The sequence below is a fragment of the Rana temporaria genome, chromosome 2 (assembly GCF_905171775.1).
Source record: "Rana temporaria chromosome 2, aRanTem1.1, whole genome shotgun sequence".
Lineage (NCBI taxonomy): Eukaryota > Metazoa > Chordata > Amphibia > Anura > Ranidae > Rana > Rana temporaria.
Window position 1 is genome coordinate 8,412,808 of NC_053490.1, and position 12,119 is coordinate 8,424,926.

General features: G+C 48.4%; 1 protein-coding gene and 1 pseudogene across 1 annotated transcript; one reads left to right on the forward strand and one right to left on the reverse strand.

Moving 5' to 3' along the window:
- Positions 1-1,441: 1,441 nt before the first annotated feature.
- LOC120928798 (heat shock 70 kDa protein-like) lies at positions 1,442-3,785 on the reverse strand. The gene has a single exon (XM_040339807.1). The coding sequence runs from the start codon at positions 3,753-3,755 to the stop codon at positions 1,824-1,826; it is 1,932 nt and encodes a 643-aa protein (XP_040195741.1). The 5' UTR covers positions 3,756-3,785; the 3' UTR covers positions 1,442-1,823.
- Positions 3,786-6,692: 2,907 nt separating this feature from the next.
- Positions 6,693-9,056, forward strand: LOC120928799 (annotated as a pseudogene).
- Positions 9,057-12,119: the final 3,063 nt, after the last annotated feature.

Below are 12,119 nucleotides of genomic sequence, written 5' to 3' on the forward strand. Positions count from 1 at the left end.
TTTTTGGACCGAAGGACAACAGACCGATGGGGCCCACACACGGTCGGTTTGGACCGATGAAACTGAACTTCAGTCCGCTTTCATCGGTTTGGACTGATCGTGTGTACAAGGCCCTATGCCGCGTACACACGATCAATTTTCTCGTCGGGAAAACTGTCATATTTTCTCTTGGATGAAAAAAACAGCCGATGAGAAAACCACTGAGAATCACAACGGGAAAATTTAGAACTTGTTTTAATTTTTCTCGTCGCGAATCGCAGCGTTTTCTTCCTCTGCAGTTTTCCCATAGGGAAACACTGCGGTGGAGGATACACATGGCCAGTTTTCTCAACCAAGAGAAAACCTGTCGGGAAAACCGGCCGTGTGTACACGGGGAAAAGGAACCAAGCCAATCCTTGGTTTTCCCGTTGCGTTTCTCGGCTGTGTTTTTACCGCTGAGAAACCCGATCGTGTGTACGCGGCATTACACATTCTATCCATAAGTTAAAAAAAATGTTGGCTTTAGATATACTATACAACAAATAAGTACACAGTCATGGGCGTCCCCTGAAATTTTTTCAAGGGGTGGGGGGCGGTTCGGCAGCGGCGATACACAGTTTCATTTAACCCTTTCTTCAAACGATAGTGGGGGTTAAAAGCACCCCACTAGCGGCCGAATAGCACAGCTAAAACGATGGTAAAGCGCCTCTTTTTACCGATAACGCGGCCAGCTGGCAGTGTGAAATAGCTCTTGAGATAATTCATCTTCACTCCATGCCCATATAAATATAGCCTAGAGAATGTACAGACCCCCCTTCAGCACAGATGGACCCCCCTTCAGCACAAATCCCCCCATTCTGCACAGACCCCTCAATTCAGCACAGATGGACCCCTCTTCAGCACAGACCCCTCCATTCAGCACAGACCCCCCCTTCAGCACAGATTGATCCCCTTTAAGCCCAGACCCCCCCTTTTAGTACAGATAGACCCCCCCTTCAGCACACACCCCCCATTCAGTACAGACCCCCCATTCAGCACAGATGGACCCCCCATTCAGCACAAACCCCCCCCTTCAGCACAGACGGACCCCCATCCCATTCAGTACCCCAGATCAGCCATCAATGCGGCACAGGTAGCAGGTTCCCTCCCCCTGTGTACACATAAACACTGGAGGGGGAAGCGGCTTCACTCTGCTCGCTGGGCCTGTGTGACATCCGGCCCGGGACTGCTCAGACAGCCCGCGACCACGAGACTTTTCAACACCTTCTCGATTTTCCAAGGGGGGGCAATTGCCCCCGCTTGCCCTATGGAGCGGACGCCCATGTACACAGTGTCTGCATTCCATTACCCAGGATTACAGATTTGTCTGATATTAAAAATTAAACCACATTGCAGAGGCACATTATTTATAAAGACAAAAATGTTTATTGAAATAAAAAATACTATGTACAACAAAATGTAAAAATCATTTCTTGCAATTATAAATATACAGTATCTACAGAGCAATTTTTTGGATTGTTCACATCACAAAAATAAAAATAAAAATATCAGTTACCATATGTATAACAGACATCAACGTAGAAAAAAAAACGTTTTCCTAAAATTTTAAAATGTAGTCTGCTTGACGTGTTTGATGACCTGCAAAAAACACTCTCCCTCGTTATCCACTGCTTATGTCTTTTTAAGTACTGTATTTAGTCATTTTCTTCAGTGCTGCTCAGTCCAATTAATGACATGCAAGTCCTTATATTTCCAATGTTATACTGTCCATAATCTAACTCTGCAATGGTGACTATTCCCGAAATTCACATACAAGTCCTTCTGGAGTAAGCACCATGCAGTCCTTAATCCACCTCCTCAATGGTAGGTCCGGGGTTGCAGCCCTGTCTGGCCTGAGTACTGCAGCTGGCTCCTGGCATCCCACCACCTGCTGCCCCTTGGTACAATCTGGAGATGATAGGGTTACATGCCCTCTCCAGCTCCTTCTGCTGGTGGATGTACTCCTCTTTCTCAGCCAGCTGGTTCTTGTCCAGCCATGACAGGACCTCATTACACTTCTCCACAATGGCCTTCTTATCTGATGCACTCATTTTCTCCTTGATATTCTCATCCTCCACTGTGCTCTTCAGATTGAAGACATAGGACTCCAGAGAGTTCTTAGCAGCAACCCTCTCCCTCTGGACATCATCGTCTCCCTTGTACCTTTCTGCCTCCTGCACCATCTTCTCTATTTCCTCTTTGCTCAGTCTGCCCTTGTCATTGGTGATGGTGATTTTGTTCTGCTTTCCTGAGCTTTTGTCCACAGCAGACACATTGAGGATTCCGTTGGCATCAATGTCAAAGGTGACTTCAATTTGTGGCACTCCACGTGGAGCTGGAGGAATGCCAGTCAGTTCAAACTTGCCCAGGAGGTTGTTGTCCTTTGTCATTGCTCTCTCACCCTCGAGGACCTGGATGAGGACACCTGGCTGCTTGTCAGAGTAGGTGCTGAAGATCTGTGTCTGCTTGGTGGGGATGGTGGTGTTGCGTTTGATGAGTACAGTCATCACCCCTCCGGCTGTTTCTAGACCAAGAGAGAGCGGGGCCACATCCAGCAGGAGCAGATCCTGGACCTTCTCAGACTTGTCACCCGTCAGGATGGCAGCTTGTACAGCAGCTCCATAGGCGACAGCTTCATCAGGGTTGATGCTCTTGTTTAGCTCCTTCCCATTGAAGAAGTCTTGAAGGAGTTTCTGCACCTTGGGAATACGTGTAGAGCCTCCGACTAGAACAATGTCATGAATCTGAGACTTGTCCAGCTTGGAATCTCTCAGGGCCTTCTCAACGGGGTCAAGGGTTCCCCTGAAGAGGTCTGAACAGAGTTCCTCAAAGCGAGCCCTGGTGATGGAAGTGTAGAAGTCAATGCCCTCATACAGAGAGTCAATCTCAATGCTGGCCTGGGTGCTGGAGGACAGGGTGCGCTTGGCTCTCTCACAAGCTGTTCTGAGCCTCCTCAGAGCTCTCTTATTCTGGCTGATGTCCTTCTTGTGCTTGCGCTTGAATTCTTCCACAAAGTGGTTCACCATTCGGTTGTCAAAGTCTTCTCCACCCAGATGGGTGTCGCCTGCTGTAGCTTTCACCTCAAAGACCCCGTCATCAATAGTGAGGATGGAGACGTCAAATGTGCCACCTCCCAGGTCAAAGATCAGGACGTTGTGTTCACCTCGGCTTCCTTTATCCAAGCCATAAGCGATGGCAGCAGCTGTGGGCTCATTAATGATTCTCAGAACATTTAAACCAGCGATGACCCCGGCATCTTTAGTGGCTTGGCGCTGGGAGTCGTTGAAATAGGCTGGCACAGTGATCACAGCGTTTCTCACAGGGTGACCCAGGTACGCCTCAGCTGTTTCTTTCATCTTCAACAAGACCATGGAGGAAATTTCCTCAGGTGCGAAGGTCTTCTCTTCTCCTTTATATTCCACCATCATCTTGGGCTTCCCACAGTCACTCACCACCTGGAATGGCCAGTGCTTCATATCAGACTGCACCACGGGGTCATCAAACTTCCTGCCAATCAGTCTCTTGGCATCAAAGACCGTGTTCTGCGGGTTCATGGCCACCTGGTTCTTGGCTGCATCTCCGATCAGTCTCTCTGTGTCGGTGAAGGCCACATAGCTCGGGGTGGTGCGGTCACCCTGGTCATTGGCGATGATCTCCACCTTGCCATGCTGGAAGACGCCAACGCAGGAATAGGTTGTGCCCAGATCAATGCCAATTGCAATGTCTTTAGGAGACATCTTGCTGGTGGATGGGTAGATCTCTATAGAGTGTCTTCTCTGGGGTCAGTAGATGAAGCGGGTTCTCCTTTGCCGTGTAGAAGATACGTCTTCTCTGTGCTGTATCAGGAACGCGGTGTGTTCTCCTCTATGAGCTGAGCTCTGTCTTCTCTCTGGGAGTTTTACTATCTGCCTCTCTCTGTGCGGCTCAGCTCTATTTATACTCGCTGGCTCAGCTGGGAGAAACTTCCTGACCAATCACGCACAGTCTAGGCACAAGCTTTGTTGTCTCTCAGGGAACCAGCTGGAACCTTCCAGAGACTTCCTGGATGCATCAGCCAATCAGCACTGACCTGAGACGACGTCATCCTCAGATGATTCAGGAAGCTACAAGAATATTCGGGGACTCCTTCGGCTTTCAGCAATTAGAGTTGGGTTAGGTGACCTCAGAATGCCGGGTGGTATCACGAAGGTTCCAGAATGCCGGGTGGTATCACGAAGGTTCCAGAATGCCGGGTGGTATGACGAAGGTTCCAGAATGCCGGGTGGTATCAGGAAGGTTCCAGAATGCCGGGTGGTATTACGAAGGTTCCAGAATGCCGGGTGGTATCAGGAAGGTTCCAGAATGCCGGGTGGTATCACGAAGGTTCCAGAATGCCGGGTGGTATCACGAAGGTTCCAGAATGCCGGGTGGTATCAGGAAGGTTCCAGAATGCCGGGTGGTATCACGAAGGTTCCAGAATGCCGGGTGGTATCAGGAAGGTTCCAGAATGCCGGGTGGTATCACGAAGGTTCCAGAATGCCGGTGTTTCATGGAAGAGCACAGCTGTGTCCTTCTTTCTATATAACTGTGAAAATAAATAAATGATCATGTACAGAGCTCAGCATGGAAGAACACTGTGTCCCCCAGCAGTGTGCATGTGTATATATGGATGGAATGGATTACATATCAATGTTATTGATGCAAAGTAACGCATGCCCCCCCCCCCCCCCATATCTGTATATTTAACCCTTTCCTATGCTGTACTTTCCCGGTGTATGTGGGGATTTAACCATTTCAGGTCTGGAAGCTCACTGGTAATTGGATATGCTAAGCCCAATCACTGGGATCACTACAAGAGGGAAATGATTAACCCTTTAATGACTAACAACAGCTCCCTGGTGCCTGCTTGTGTGAATTCTTCCTTCCTGGAGAATACGGAGTCCCAATATTAACCCTTCCACTACTAAGGCGTCTCTCCCACCTTCCTAAGCACACAGTGCTGCCTGCAAACAACATGTTTGGATCCTCCTGCACCCCAAAGGGAAATCATAGCACCTAGTAGATGCTGAATTTCATATCCAGGATTTGTGCTTTAACCACTTAAGGACCGGACCAATATGCTGCTAAATGACCCAAGGGGTTTTTACAATTCGGCACGGCGTCGCTTTAACAGACAATTGCGCGGTCGTGCGACGTGGCTCCCAAACAATTTTTTGCGCTATAAACAAAAATAGAGCGACAATTTTGAAAAAAATGCAATATTGTTTACTTTTTGCTATAATGGGGGACACTTTAAAGGGGGACACCCTGGTGCAATGGGGGACACTCTGATGCAAGGGGGGCTCTCTGATGCAATGGGGGACACGCTGATGTAAGGGGAGACACTCTAATGCAAAGGGGGCTCTCTGGTACAAGGGGGGACACTGGTACAAGGGGGAACACTCTGATGCAAGGGGGCACTCTGATGCAAGGGGGAACACTCTGATGTAAGGGGGGACACTCTGATGCAAAGGGGGCTCTCTGGTGCAAGGGGGGACACTCTGATGCAAGGGGGGGACACTCTGATGCAAGGGGGGCACTCTGATGTAAGGGGGGACTCTCTGATGCAAGGGGGGACACTGAAGGGGAACACTAATGCAAGGGGGATCTCTGATGCAAGGGGGGACAATCTGGTGCAAGGGGGACTCTGATGGGGGACACTCTGATGCAAGAAAAACTCTGATGGGGGAGACTCTGATGGGGGATACTCTGATACAAGGGGGGCTCTGATGCAAGGGTGACACTTAAAATTAAAGTGGGCCGGTCTGGATGAAGTCCAGGGCCAAATTTCTGTCCCAGTCCAGCCCTGATTATAGGGTTAATAATACCCAGCCACTAAGGAAACATCTCCATATAAATAGGTAAGTCCTATCCAGCCAACACAGACCCATAGGGAATGAAAGGGTTAATCACGCACAGCCATTAGGAAGCTGATAGTCGTGAAAGGGTTAATAAAATCCAAACCACCTCGAGGACATCAGTCATGAAAGGGTTAATGGTATTCAGCCTCTCCAGGGAGTAGACAGTCATGGAAGGGTTAATCCTATCCAGCCGCTGGGGAGACATTTGCCATAAATTGGTGAACCCGTGTTCAGCCACTAAGGAGATGCAGGTCACAAAGGGTTAATCATATGCAGCCAATGGAGAGCTGTTAGTCGTGAGAGTATTAATCCTGTCTAGCCACTAGATAACCACCAGGCATGAAAAGGTTAACTGCATTATGCTTTATGGAGCTGCTGGACATGTAAGTGTTAATGTTATCTGGCCACCAGGGAGCAATTAGCCAAGAAATGGTTAATTGTATTCGGCCACCAGGCAGCGGTTATAAATGGAAAGGGTTAATCCCAACCCCCGGGGAGCTGCAAGTCATGAAAGGGTTAACTCTGCCCAGACAGCAGAGATCTGCCCCAAACCTTCCTGTACCTTCCGGAATCATCTAAAGTCCATGACGTTGTCTCAGGTCAGTGCTGATTGGCTGATGCTTTCAGGAAGTCTCTGGAAAGTTCAAGCTGCTTCCTAAGGACTGTGCGTGATTGGTCAGGAAGTTTCTCCCAGCTGAGCCAGCGAGTATAAATAGAGCTGAGCCAGATAGTAAAACTCCCAGAGAGAAGACAGAGCTCAGCTCATAGAGGAGAACACACCGCGTTCCTGATACAGCACAGAGAAGACGTATGTTCTACACAGCAAAGGAGAACCCGCTTCATCTACTGACCCCAGAGAAGACATTCATAGAGATCTACCCATCCACCAGCATGATGTCTCCTAAAGACATTGCAATTGGCATTGATCTGGGCACAACCTATTCCTGCGTTGGCGTCTTCCAGCATGGCAAGGTGGAGATCATCGCCAATGACCAGGGCAACCGCACCACCCCAAGCTATGTGGCCTTCACCGACACAGAGAGACTGATCGGAGATGCAGCCAAGAACCAGGTGGCCATGAACCCGCAGAACACGGTCTTTGATGCCAAGAGACTGATTGGCAGGAAGTTTGATGACCCCGTGGTGCAGTCTGATATGAAGCACTGGCCATTCCAGGTGGTGAGTGACTGTGGGAAGCCCAAGATGATGGTGGAATATAAAGGAGAAGAGAAGACCTTCGCACCTGAGGAAATTTCCTCCATGGTCTTGTTGAAGATGAAAGAAACAGCTGAGGCGTACCTGGGTCACCCTGTGAGAAACGCTGTGATCACTGTGCCAGCCTATTTCAACGACTCCCAGCGCCAAGCCACTAAAGATGCCGGGGTCATCACTGGTTTAAATGTTCTGAGAATCATTAATGAGCCCACAGCTGCTGCCATCGCTTATGGCTTGGATAAAGGAAGCCGAGGTGAACACAACGTCCTGATCTTTGACCTGGGAGGTGGCACATTTGACGTCTCCATCCTCACTATTGATGACGGGGTCTTTGAGGTGAAGGCTACAGCAGGCGACACCCATCTGGGCGGAGAAGACTTTGACAACCGAATGGTGAACCACTTTGTGGAAGAATTCAAGCGCAAGCACAAGAAGGACATCAGCCAGAATAAGAGAGCTCTGAGGAGGCTCAGAACAGCTTGTGAGAGAGCCAAGCGCACCCTGTCCTCCAGCACCCAGGCCAGCATTGAGATTGACTCTCTGTATGAGGGCATTGACTTCTACACTTCCATCACCAGGGCTCGCTTTGAGGAACTCTGTTCAGACCTCTTCAGGGGAACCCTTGACCCCGTTGAGAAGGCCCTGAGAGATTCCAAGCTGGACAAGTCTCAGATTCATGACATTGTTCTAGTCGGAGGCTCTACACGTATTCCCAAGGTGCAGAAACTCCTTCAAGACTTCTTCAATGGGAAGGAGCTAAACAAGAGCATCAACCCTGATGAAGCTGTCGCCTATGGAGCTGCTGTACAAGCTGCCATCCTGACGGGTGACAAGTCTGAGAAGGTCCAGGATCTGCTCCTGCTGGATGTGGCCCCGCTCTCTCTTGGTCTAGAAACAGCCGGAGGAGTGATGACTGTACTCATCAAACGCAACACCACCATCCCCACCAAGCAGACACAGATCTTCAGCACCTACTCTGACAACCAGCCAGGTGTCCTCATCCAGGTCCTCGAGGGTGAGAGAGCAATGACAAAGGACAACAACCTCCTGGGCAAGTTTGAACTGACTGGCATTCCTCCAGCTCCACGTGGAGTGCCACAAATTGAAGTCACCTTTGACATTGATGCCAACGGAATCCTCAATGTGTCTGCTGTGGACAAAAGCTCAGGAAAGCAGAACAAAATCACCATCACCAATGACAAGGGCAGACTGAGCAAAGAGGAAATAGAGAAGATGGTGCAGGAGGCAGAAAGGTACAAGGGAGACGATGATGTCCAGAGGGAGAGGGTTGCTGCTAAGAACTCTCTGGAGTCCTATGTCTTCAATCTGAAGAGCACAGTGGAGGATGAGAATATCAAGGAGAAATGAGTGCATCAGATAAGAAGGCCATTGTGGAGAAGTGTAATGAGGTCCTGTCATGGCTGGACAAGAACCAGCTGGCTGAGAAAGAGGAGTACATCCACCAGCAGAAGGAGCTGGAGAGGGCATGTAACCCTATCATCTCCAGATTGTACCAAGGGGCAGCAGGTGGTGGGATGCCAGGAGCCAGCTGCAGTACTCAGGCCAGACAGGGCTGCAACCCCGGACCTACCATTGAGGAGGTGGATTAAGGACTGCATGGTGCTTACTACAGAAGGACTTGTATGTGAATTTTGGGAATGGTCACCACTGCAGAGTTAGAGTAAGGACAGTATAACATTAGAAATATAAGGACTTGCATGTGATCATATTGGACTGAGCAGCACTGAAGAAAAAGGACTAAGTACAGTACTTAAAAATACATAAGCAGTGGATAACGAGGGAGAGTGTTTTTTGCAGGTCATCAAACACGTCAAGCAAAAAATATTTTAAAATTTTAGGAAAACTTTTTTTTCTACGTTGATGTCTGTTATACATATGATAACTGATATTTTTCCTAATAAATATTTTTATTTTTTAATTTCATTTGTGTTTCGTTTTAATGTTAAATTTAAATATATTTGCAATGTCTTCAGTATAATATTGGTTATTATCTTTATAGGAGATAAAAAAAAAAAAAAAAAGTCTTCCATTTTTTTAATTCGGCATGGAAATTGCATTAGAATCCTAATAGCATGGGGCATTATAAGATCAGTAAACTGAGTTAAGAACACATTTTGTACTATGAGGCTGTGCAAGGAGTCGGTCATTCTGTGCAGATAGCTTGCGGCATCTGAGCTAAACACCATCTACAGCTTTACTGACACTGGCTGATTTATGTCCTGATAAGACCAGATAGATGGCTACAGAGAAAGGTGTCCACACTAAAATGAAAATCGTGTTCACAAAATAACAAGGTCTAGTCAACATTTCCCAAGGTGTCCGTGCAGAAATATGTATTTCACCCACTCAGAATATGGAAACCTCACAGCAAAGTTCTCTGAAAGTTTTGTTATCCTTTTTGCCTCTCTTTTAACCAGGGGGTAACTAAAACCTTCAGGGCCCAAGTGCAAGAAACCATGAAGGGCCCATCTGACCCCCGGCTGGGGCCCTTTCCCTCTGAGCCCGGTGGCGGAACGCCAGGGCCCGGTTGCAAGTGCGACCTTTATGACCCTGGTGTCAGTGGGGTAGATTCATTAAGCAATTGCGTCTGCGTAACCATAGTTACGCAGCGCAATTTCTTACTTACGCCGGCGTATCGAATGCTCCTGATTCAGGAACCTCAATACGCCGACTGCAGCCTAAGATATCCCTGGCATAAGGCTCTTATGCCGTCATATCTTAGGCTGCATTCTTACGCAGGCCGCTAGGTGGCGTTCCTGTAGTGGTCAGCGTAAAGTATGCAAATTGCATACTAACGCCGATTCACAACCGTACGCAGTTTACGTCGTTTGCGTACGTCGCTTTTTGCGTAAGGCTGCCCCTGCTATTAGCAGGGGCAGCCAATGCTACGTATACCCGTCGTTCCCGCGTCGCGTTTTCGAAAAATTTACGTTGTTTGCGTAAGTGAATCGTGAATGGCGCTGGACGCCATTCACGTTCACTTTGAAGCAAATTACGTCCTTTACCGCAATGCACGTCGGGAAAGTTTCCCGACAGGGCATGCGCACTACGCTCGGCGTGGGAACACGCCTAATTTAAATGATCCACGCCCCCTATGGGATCATTTAAATTACGCACGCTTACGCCGGGCAGTTTTCCGGAGCGCTCACGCAAATTACGGAGCTACTGCTCCGTGAATCAAGGGCAGCGCAGTAAATTTGCCCTGCGCCTCCGTAAAAAAAGCGCAAAACTACCTGAATCCAGCCCAGTGTTTTTTTTTTTTTTGGTATTGTTTTATTTTTTATTATTTTATTTTTTTTACAATTTTTTTTTCCCCGTTGGAGAGCTTTGGTGAGATATCAGGGGTCTAAACATACCTCTGATGTTTCACCTTTTGAGACAGAGAAAGGAGATTGAGGACACAGCCCTCAATTGTACAGAATGAATGGACAGGAATAGCTCTGTACAGAGCTTCTCGTTGATTCACAAACTGAAACATAATAAACAGTTTGCTATGTTTCAGTTATGAATGGACAGAGTCAGAGATCTGTACCGATCACTGACTATTCATTTAGAGAAGGAGGGGGCCAGTAAGCCGTTGAGTAAATGACCATTTACTGGCCCCCATCCCCGCTCTCCATCCTGGCGGCCTCCCCCCGCCGCAGCCAGCGGCATATGGGAGAGGGAAACCTGGCAGAGCTGTGGGGGATAAGGGGGGGTGGGGGGCCAGGAGAGAGGACATAGGTCTAGGGGGGGGGGGGCATTAACAAACTGGATAGGGGCGGCGGCATATAGAGGAACTGATGCCTCCCTCCTGCAGCTGCTAAATGCCTGCAGGAGGGAGAGGACACGCGGATATTTAGCGTCTGAAGCTCTGGTTCCTCTATATGCCACCGCCCCTCCTATCCAGATGTATAAGGTGCCACAGGGGCCCCCTGGAGCATGGGGGGGGGGGGGTAATTGTGACCCCTGTAGGTATGCCCCTGGGTTGAACAAGAAAAAATGACCCAATTCCCCCATCCACACATTCATGGTGGATGGGGAATCTCTCCCACGGTTTTATTGTGTTCTGATGGCAGAGAGTCTCCTACCGTCAGAACACATTGATCAGTATTGCAGGCTACAGCCGGCAGCACTGATTGTTCAGGGAAAACCTGACAGGCTGGTTGTTCAGAATTCGATCGGTAGATGGACTTCTGTACAACCAGCCTACCCATACATGGATTGAAACTCATCCGGTCCCTGCTGAGCCGGACCAATTTTGATCCATCTATGGCCGCCTTTAGTATACATGGGGAGGGGGAGTTAGATGAGCTCAGTGACCGGAGGAAAGAGGGTAACGAAGTTGCCAAACAAATTGGGTTTGTACGTTTCTGGAACTTCAGTCATTTTTCATTTATTAAATCTTCTGCCCTTGTTGTTGTTTTAACTTTGGATAGTAAAACATTTTTTTTTTTCTGCCAGTAAATCCCTTATACAGCCCACTTCCTGTTTCTTGTCTGGTGATTAGCCTAGGCTTATGACATTATGCACAGCTCTCTCTCTCACTCACGGGAGAGTTTGCCAGGAAGGGAGGAGGGATGAGCCATAAGAGGGCCAATGAGAGCTGCAGAGCTGGAGGTGAGTGTCTGTGTAAATCCAGGAAGTGAACAGGCAGCAGCTTCAGCTGCCCACAGTTAAAATGGCTGCAGCCAGGCTCCGTGGAAGGGAGATTTCTGCAGCATATTTGGCAAGTACAGAATCACAGGATATATAAAATTATATGCAAAGTGGTTGGAGGGAAGCTTCAGAATGGCAAAGATGTTTTTATTACAAATTATGTGAGCAGACCACAGTTCCTCTTTAAGTTAGCCATACACGGTGAGATGATTGCACACAATTCTGAAAAACCGAGTCAACTGATGTCAATCAAGACTAGAGAGGAACCTGATCCGGGTCATTCCCCGCACTACAGCTCATGATAATGACCCGGCCTTCAGGTGATTTAGAGTTGAAAATATGTTTATT

Coding starts and splice junctions, on each gene's coding strand:
- LOC120928798 (XM_040339807.1), bottom strand. CDS start 3,755: ATGTCTCCTAAAGACATTGCAATTGGCATTGATCTGGGCACAACCTAT.